At 55.1% G+C, this 9,135-nt stretch overlaps 1 protein-coding gene across 1 annotated transcript; it reads right to left on the bottom strand.

The window, feature by feature from the left end:
- Nucleotides 1–3,195: 3,195 nt before the first annotated feature.
- LOC137149841 (interferon-inducible GTPase 5-like) lies at nucleotides 3,196–7,802 on the bottom strand. The gene is made up of 2 exons (XM_067543458.1): nucleotides 7,488–7,802; nucleotides 3,196–5,790 (listed from the first exon to the last, which is right to left on the bottom strand). The coding sequence occupies exon 2, from the start codon at nucleotides 5,784–5,786 to the stop codon at nucleotides 4,566–4,568; it is 1,221 nt and encodes a 406-aa protein (XP_067399559.1). The 5' UTR covers nucleotides 5,787–5,790; nucleotides 7,488–7,802; the 3' UTR covers nucleotides 3,196–4,565.
- Nucleotides 7,803–9,135: the final 1,333 nt, after the last annotated feature.

Below are 9,135 nucleotides of genomic sequence, written 5' to 3'. Positions count from 1 at the left end.
ATTAAAGTAAAACCATCTCTCTGCACTGCAATAATACAGTATTCTGATGGTATTGTATTTATCAGCTCATTTAAGACATAGACAATGATCTTAACTCTAAGAAGAAGGCTCTTCTTCTGTCCAAGCTTCTAGAAAGATTTAAAGCCCTGCTCCTCAGGTGTAGCAACCACAAGCTATTCCAGTAGCAAACTGCAGGCAAGGTTAGAAAACCATGATGGGTCTTTGATTTCATGCCATGCACAACATGCACAAGGCAAGTCCACCATTGTTTTATTCAGCACAGGAACTTTCGCTGATGCTGTCCAAGCTGCAGGGAATCTGAAGCAGGAACTTAAGTCATCCCAATGTTTTGTGCATTTTCCTCTGGCGAGTGAGCCTGACAAACAGCTTCCAAATGAAGCCGTGGTTTTGTATATTTCTCCTTCCATCCTTTAGTGTGACATAGCCAAAATAAAAGCCTCTAAATATTATCCAAAGCCATACATTTGTAGTTTACATTGAGTGTTCAAATGGAGTGTTTAAGGGGGATTTCTGACCACTGGAACATGACCCAACCACAAGGGTGTCATGGCAAAGAACTGATGTACAGAAGAGGTACATGAGCTGCAGATGCAGATACCCAACCTCAAGAGACCCATGGTGATGAATTGACGTATGTGAGAACAAGTTGAGATCATTGCTATAGTAACCTATAGGAAAAGGACATTCCAGTATTTGCAAAGTGAGGAAATACTAATAAGGAAAAGGGAAAACCTCCGACAGAATACTCATCAAACACAGCGCCCTCAGCGTATCATAGTATGAAAGTTGCCTCCCAGCCTAGGGGCAGTGGAGAAAGAGATGTAGCCCTTGGCAGGTGCCAGAATGATGGCCACTGGTGAGGAAAGAAAGTGATGATGGTGGTGAGGAAGACGATGGTGAACGTTTCAGGTTGTTCTATAAGGGATGGTGTGAGCCGTCCATTCACCTGAAAATGCCACAGTCAGGGCAGGCTGCAAAAGGAGAACAGATTCTCCCAAACCGGTGGCCAACACTGCAGTAAATTCACCACACAGTCACAAACAAGGCTTCTGACCCCCCACATTGTCTATCGAGAAGCTATAAACAAGAATCTACACAACCCCATTTACTGCATTTCATTCTTAGGGTCCCAATCAGCCACTATGTCCAGTACAGAGGTAAGTTATTAAAACTCTCTGCTCTTTACCATAATGTTCTCCTGATCCCCAGAAGGCCAGCCGCATTGCCAGATCAATATGAGTTGGGATCTTACCCAAAAGACCACGCTGCCAGCCAATCCTTTAGTAACTAAAACTAAAAGTGTATTATACAAAGAAAGCAAGAAAATAATAAGAGAGACGTTAAATTGGTCAAAGCAATCAGGTACCTACTGTAGCGAATAGGACTAGCCTGCTTGCTTGCATATCTCTGTTTTTATAGATTTAAGTACGGTTGTTTGATTATAATAGAGTTGTAGGTTTATATTAAAGTATTTTAACTGTAATGCAAGGTACCCTACAGGCCACATCCGCTATGAAAGGCTAAGGCCGTTAGCACACATCTGTTCGGGACCTTTGGCACAGATAAGTAATGGTGAGTAAAAGTATAAGACATATTTGGTTATATCCTTTACCCTAGATAAGTCAGGAGGCATCAAGACAGGGGAGTGGGGGGGCGTTGTCACAGGTTATGCCCCAAGTAAACTTCACAGGTACACCACAAAACCCACAAAAGAGCCAGAAATAACAAAGGTGAGATGAGCGAACAGTCTGGAAAGGACGTGGCTCTGTCATTGATATGCACAAACCTGCCAGTCTATGTATAGGCTGTACCCCATGAATATGTGTACCCCAATAATTTGGGGGTGACAAATCCAAGTTTGGACTTAGAAGGAGGACCCCTATTCTCAGGGTATAAGAAGGTGCAAATTGTGCTACGTGGGGCGATAGATCGGCAGCTACTCCTGCTTGAAGCTTCTTTTAGTTAGTGTTAAGATTTTGTTCTTCATTTATCCTTAGTATTATTTGTAGTGTCAGTCTTAGTCTTGCAGATCTTAGCCCCTCTACTCAAAAGCTGAGGAACCGTACATCTTTCTCAACTAGGTCATCAGGGAAGGGTGTGAGTTTATTAACACAAAGCATACCTTAGAAATATACATCATATGAGTCTCTAAATTAAGATTGTATTATCCATTATGCATTTGATTATTCGTTTTCTTTATACCAGTCATTTGTTTATCATTTTATGTTATCTTAATAAAAGCTGTTCTCTGCTCCCCCTCGAGCCCTGGGGCGGTGCTGGTCTCATTTCCTCCCCCTTGTGCCTGCAGCTCCTGGGGGCGGCCCCCTCTTCTCCCTGCTGCCCGGCTACAAGGGGCACCCCAGCTTCCAGACGCTCGTGGCCAAGCTGCGCAGCCAGATCATGTCCATGGCACGGCCCCAGCTTTCCCACACCATCCTGACGGAGAAGAACTGGTGAGGGGCCGGGGAGCAGGGGATCGTGGGTAGGAGATTGTGGGGCAAAGGACTGGGGTAAAGAAATGTGAGGCTGTGCTGCAGGGGGCGGGGTGGGGGCTCTCCCCTGGCCATTGACACTGACTCACATGCTGCCTTGTTACCAGATTTGCTCGTCACTTTGTGGCTCGCTCATTTATTAGGGTTACCTTCCTGAAAGGGGGGGTGTGATTCTATTAACGTACTGCTTGTGTTACTGGTGTATTCATAGGGCTGCAAGTCCCCTCCCAATAGAGCTCTCCTGCAGGACCTAAGGTTTTCAGGGCTGGGTTCCTCCAGCCCCGGATTCAAATAAACCCCCCACAGATACACACACATTCCAGATTAACTGAGTGCGTCTGAGCGGACCGGGCTATCAGCACTGTCAGCTGACCCCTTATCTGCCCCTGGACTCAGCAGGCTGGTGACACAGCACTTTCAGTGGCCACGCTTATATGCCCCTGGACTCCGTAGGCTCGGCAGAGCAGCACTTCTCAGCTGCCTCCCCCTCACTCTACAATTGCTCTAGCAGCAACCCCTCGATGAGCAAACACGACAGGATTTCTGGGCACTGCAGAGATCTTTGGTTTAGGTAAAAGAAGCGTTGCTACAGAGCAAGACAGGGACCAAGAACACAAAGGAGAAATGAAGTTTGGAGAGACACAGAGAGAGAGAGAGAGAGAGAGAGAGACTGGCACCCAGCGTGATTATAACGGTTAGTTTATTGCCAGGTATATAAAACTGATGATACTAACAGTGATACCAGACAAGGAGGGAAAAACAATCACACGCTTACAATACTGCACAGTTACAGGTGGGGTATTGGAGAAAGCTAGGCCAGGTGTGATTACAAAAGTAGAAAGTTATGCCTGGACTGAAAGAGAGAGAGAGAGTTGGGGGAAGATGGGGAGGGTCTCACCGCTCCGTGCGGCTCAGAGGTTCCCAGCAGACAAGCTGTTTGGCTGAGGGTCCGGAGCGCTTGAGACAGGCAGAGCCTCCAACACCATCAGTCAGGAAAAGGAAAAGTCCCAGGGGAGCTGACATGGCTTTTGGATCCAGGCATCAGAACAGGGGTTTGAACTTGGGCAGGGGTTTTTGTAGACACCAGGTTTGTTTATGGGTAGACAATGACTCCAGGGAGTATCCCAGAGGGTTTTCTTTATGCTGGACAATAGGAGCTGATCACTCCTGGCTCTAGGCCGTGTTCCTGGAGGGAGCTCACAATGCAGCCAGGCAGAGTCAGTGTCTGGAGATCAATACCTGGAATGGTCTGATACCTGCCGAGCTGGGTGTGTGCAGGGGTGGGTTCATTTACATCAGGAGCAGAGATCTCCCATCATGCTGTGCGTCCCTGCTTTGCCAATCCCAGAGTTCAGTGCGGTTCCTGCTTTGGAGCTTGGTTCTCCATTCAATGTGCTAATTCTTGTCCCATCTTCCATGGAGATGAGGCTAGGGGAGTTGCCTTAATCCTATCACCCTTCTTTGGAGGGTTTAGGTGTGTCTCCCGCTGCCTTTTCATTGCTTTTGGTTTCTGGTTCAAGCAGAGGCTGGGGCGTGAGCCAGAGAGAGTCGGGGTTTGCGCCCTGGTTCCCCAAGAACACAGAGCTGACAGATAACAGCCCCCCAACCCCCGGCAGGTTCCACTACGCGGCCCGGATCTGGGACAGTGTGAAGAAATCCTTGGCGCTCTCGGAGTACAGCCACTTGCTGGCCTGAGCGATCACCAGCTGCTGGGGCCAAATCTGGAGAGCCCCTGGGTCCCATGGAGGCCAACAAGTAGCAGGCTGCTCTGGTACTGGTGTAAATTGTACACCGGTGGAGTAAAGTGGAGTCGTGCGGCTAACTCCAATGGAGCTACGGCCCATTGACCCCAGCTGGGGTCTGGTCCCACTGCCACCCCAGCCAGCGTCCATCAGCTGTCACTCCATTGGAGTTATTGGTGTGACTCCGATTTACTCCAGCTGAGGATCTGGCTCCGAAATCTCTTCTGGGCTGAGCTTTCTGCCGCGGCCAGTGGACCGAGCTCTGTCATGGCTGAGACCCCCCAGACCGCAGCGGCTCCCTCGTCCCTGTTCAAACGTCCGTCTCGAAGGCCTTGATGAGGACGTTGTGGGCATCCTGGGCTACTTCGTCAAGGGAGCTGCGGAGCATGTAGTAGGTGGTACCGAAGGAGATCCCCCCAGCCGCCAAGGACCCCAACACCGGCACCGTGCTGAACAGATACTCCACGAGCATCAGCGCTCCCCCGCCGGCTTTGGTCAGCAACTTCAGCACCAGGTCTCTGGAGATCTCCTTGGCCAGAGGCGACGTGATGGCCTCCCTAATGTCCTCCACGGGTTTGCCCACCTTCTCGGCCAGCTTGCAGAGGGACTCGTCGTCCAAGCCGAAGGTCTGGCGGTATCCGGCGAGGGCTTTCACCAGGATGGCCACATCGCAGGCCACCGAGAGCCCCGGGATGGGGATGGCGGCTATGCCGCACGAGATGGTGGCCAACTTCCATATCTGCCTCTGCATGGCTTCCTTCTTCCGCTGCAGGATGCCCCGCGAAAGGTTGGGCAAAGCCAGGAGGAAGGCGTGTCTCTTGTGGCTGGGCAGCTCCTTCTCCAAGGTCTCCTCCAGCGCCAGGAAGTCGTAGCGGCCCAGCTCCCAGCTGGAGAGGAGGAAGACGGTCGGGGAAGCCACCCCTTCGGCCTGCAGCTGCCGGCAGCATTCGTCCCGGATTTGCGCCAGGACCCCCTGCTCGCTGTAGCTCGCCGGCCGCCGCCTACTGGCCGCGTACAGGTCGGCATCCACCTTGGAGCGCACGAAGTAGAAGCGCTTGCCCATTTCCTGGATCTCCCGCGCCAGCTGGGCGTGGCTGGCTCTGAACCGTTCGGAGGCGATGAGGATGAAGAAATCGTACTTGGGGAAGCCGACCCGCTCCAGGTAGGTGTTGGACTGGAACGCCGGGGTGCCAATCCCCGGCAGGTCCCACAGCGTCACGTTGGGGTGCGTGGGGTGGGGGTACGGGGTCGGCTCCATGGTGGTCTGCACCACCCCCGTGGCGGCAGCTCCCTCCTCGTCGTCTCTCAGGCCGCGGATGGCGTTGACGAAGGAGGATTTGCCGGAGCCAGACTCCCCGGTCACGGCAATATTCAGCGGGGCGTTCTCCAGTGCCTCCAGGCTCTCCTGGACCTTCAAGGCGGCTTCGGCCATCCGGCCCTCTTCCAGAGCCTCCCTGATCTCGGCAATGTTGTACTCCTCCATGAGGTCCACAGGACGCTTGTTGCTCCCCGGGGGGGTCTGATCAGCCATGGGGCTTGGTAGAGGGCGGGATATGGGGGGAGAGAGATGCAGAAGTATGAGTTAATGTAGGGGAGTGGGACATGGGACCTTTCCCCGCAGGGGGCGCTGGCCCCGAAGCAGCCCCACGACTGGCTCAGGGAGTGGGGAAGGAGACGTGGGCCCTTCCCCCTTTAGGGGGTTCCCTCCTTTCCTGGGGGTAGGGCTGGGCAAAAGCTAGGAGCCCAGGACAGGGCACTGCTGGGCTGTGGTCTTCACCTGCCCTCCCAGCAGCATGGCCCCACTCATGTCTTCACCCCGCCTCTCCCAAATGTGGCCCCCTCCCTGGGGGTTTAGCCAGAAAGAGGGGAATCCCCAGTTTGTACCCCCCATTGGTTGCTGTCAGGCCCCGTGGGGCTCGGCCTGGGTCCCAGCCCCATTTGGGGAGGTGGGAAGGATGGATGGGGGCAACCCCATCTCGCTCTGATTCAGTCTGTCTCCATGTCTCTGCCTGCCCCCCCGGTTCCCCCGTCCACCCCCCATTCTCACTCCTCCTCTCTCCCCAACCCCCCTCTGTCCGTCCAGCCCCGATTCCTTCTTTCACTCTATGTCTCTCTCCGTCCAGCCTCTCGGCTGCCCCGTCTCCGTCCCTGGCTCCTTCCGTCCGTGTTTCCTAATCTGTCCTTCCTTCCTTCCTTCCCCCTCTTGCTCTGCCCCGGCTTCCTTCCTCCCCTTCTCTCTCTGTCTGCATCACTCCCTCTGCCCCAGCCACTGGTTACCTCCCGCTGGGGCTGATCTGTCCTTGGTGCCCGCAGATAGGTCCCAGGAAAGTCAAATTAACGTCCCGGGCCAGGCTGAGCGGCTGGGGCCCGGGCCTTCACTTTCGTGTACTGCTGTGTGTGTGTGTGTGTGTGTGTGTGTCTGCTACCCCCTTCTGGAAGGAACGCGCCCTGCTCTGTGTCTGAGTGTGTTTGCACACATGCACACGTGTGGCACAGACCCTGGTACACACATGGGAGGAGACGATGTGGGACTGACACACGCCCTTCACCCCTAATTCTTCCCCCTCGCCCTGACACTCTCCTATCACCCATCCTACCGCCCCAGCCCTCTAATTCCCACCCCTCCCCCCAATGGGGCCCCCAGCTCCTCCCCTGCCACCCACCCCCATTTATCCCCCTCCCCTCGCTGCAGCCCTAAACCTCACTGACCGGAATAAAACAGCCCTTGGACACAATCAGAGAAGTGCAGGGCTGGAGGGGATCTCGCGAGGTCGTCTAGTCCCGTCCCCGGATTCAGGGCAGGACCTGGTGATAACGAGACCATCCCTGGTAGGGCTTTGTCTCACCTGCCCTTCAAATCCTCCAGTGACGAGATCCCACGACATCCCGAGGCAGTTTGTGCCAGTGCTGAACTATCCCGACGGCTGGGACGTTTTCGCTGGTGTCCAGCCTAACCCGCCCCCGCTGCAGTTTAAGCCCATCGCGTCTGGTCCTGTCCTCACAGGTTAACGAGAACAATGTTTCTGCCTCCACTTTGTAACAACCTCTCATGTCCCTGAAACTGTTCTGTCCCCACCGGCGTCTCTTCTCCAGACTAAACTACCCGCATGTTTCAATCTGCCGCACGGCTCGTGTGTTCTAGGCCTCGCCCCGCTTCTGCTGCTCTTCTCTGGACTCTCTCCACTTTGCCCCCATCTCGCCTGCACCGCGGCGCCCGGCGCTGTACACAAACCTGCAGCTGGGCCGGGCAGCGCGGAGCAGAGCGAGGAATCGCTTCTCATGCAGCCTCCTTTTCCTTCCACGTATCGGCCTGGGCCCAGTCTGGGGGTGCAGGGGGCACTGCCCCCCAACAGAGGTGGAGGGGGCAGCAAAGGGGGTCACGTGCCCCCCCCCCTTCTGAGAACACCGCGCTGCCCTGCTGCTCTGCTCTGCTCGGCCTGCGGGGGGGAGGGGCGGCTCCGTCCTTCCCACGCTGCACCCCCACCCCCCCGCAGGTCCCGCAGCCGGCGGAGCAGATCGGGGGGGCCGGGACAGAGCCGCTTGTCTTGCTGGGGCTCCCTGACCCCGCGCCTGGACGCTGCCTCCCGGGTCCTAGCGCCCGCCGGTTTCCTGCACCACGGTGGGTGCCCGCGGGGGGAAGCAAAGGGGGCAAAGACGGGGAGGGGGGGGGCAGGTGGGGACGGAGTGTGGGCTAGGGCAGGGGAAAGAGGTGCAGACAGGGGAGTGGGGGGAAGCGGATGGGGCAGGAGGCAGTGGGGGAGGGGAAAGGATGGGGATACAGGAATGGGGAGGGGGGGGAAGCAGGAGCCCCCGCAGGGAGGCAGCTGCAGCAGCCCCGGGAGGCACCAGAGCAGCGACATCGCTGTAGCAGCCGGGGCTGGAGTGGCCACAGCTCCCGCGCTCAGGTCACCACAGAAGGAAGCAGCAGCTGGGGCTCTCCACGTTAGCCGGCCGGTCCCGCCCCTCCATCCCCCCCATCAGCAGCCAGGTACCGCTCCGTGCTGGGGGAGGGAGATCCAGCGAGCCAAGGGAACTGGCTTCTGCATGCAGGTGTTTGCGTGTGCAAGTGCACACTTTGCCCACCGCCCTCCAACAAAGCCGTCAAACTACACCTGGGGGTATCTGCCCTGGGCTGGATTTGAACTCAGGACCCGAGGGTGATGTCTGACTGTGACAGCCCCCCTGAGCTCTCCATGTCACGGCTATAAACCCTCTTGGAGTCTCTGGCTGTGTGCGCACAGCGTAAAGGGCTAGCTATGCGAGCATTAGGCAGACGTCTGTCTTGACAGCTAAATGCTTGTGCTAATACTAGTGTGAATTCTGCTCCCGCAAAGGGCTAGCAGGTGCCCTGCACTCTCCCCGGGTGACTCTCGAGTGGCTGAGACCCTGGTGTGAGGATCACAGCCCTGGTTTTATCCCTAGTTCGCCACAAACCCATCACTGTTCTTAGCATTGTTGTAGCGGTGTTGATCCCAGGACATTAGAGAGACAAGGCGGGTGAGATAATATCTCTATGGGACCAACTTCTGTGGGTGGAAGAGTCAAGTTTTCAAGCTTCACAGAGCTCTTCATTAGCTCCGGCAACAAAAAATCATTGGTAGAATCCATGATCCTTAAGAAACGTTTTTTTGTTTTTTTTTTGGGGGGGGAGCAATGGATCTTGGGAACGCCTGGCTCAAATGACCCCAAATTTGGATCAGTAACTTTAGCCAGAACCCCTTTTAGACACACCACAGTTCAAGGCAATGTGAGTAATTGTGCAGCTTTTAGAGCACTTAGAAGGCACAGAAAGCTGGTCTCAACCTTAACTCTAGCAGAGTTGGTGGCTATAAAACAAGGAAGGCCCAAGAGACTGTGTCATTCTTTGTATTGTGTGCCCC

This window comes from Emydura macquarii, unplaced genomic scaffold, assembly GCF_026122565.2.
Source record: "Emydura macquarii macquarii isolate MOO-44397 ecotype Brisbane River unplaced genomic scaffold, CSIRO-AGI_Emac_v2 contig_846, whole genome shotgun sequence".
In the NCBI taxonomy this organism is placed as follows: domain Eukaryota; kingdom Metazoa; phylum Chordata; order Testudines; family Chelidae; genus Emydura; species Emydura macquarii.
Note: the sequence above shows the minus strand (reverse complement) of the source record. Positions and strands in the feature narration are given on the sequence as shown.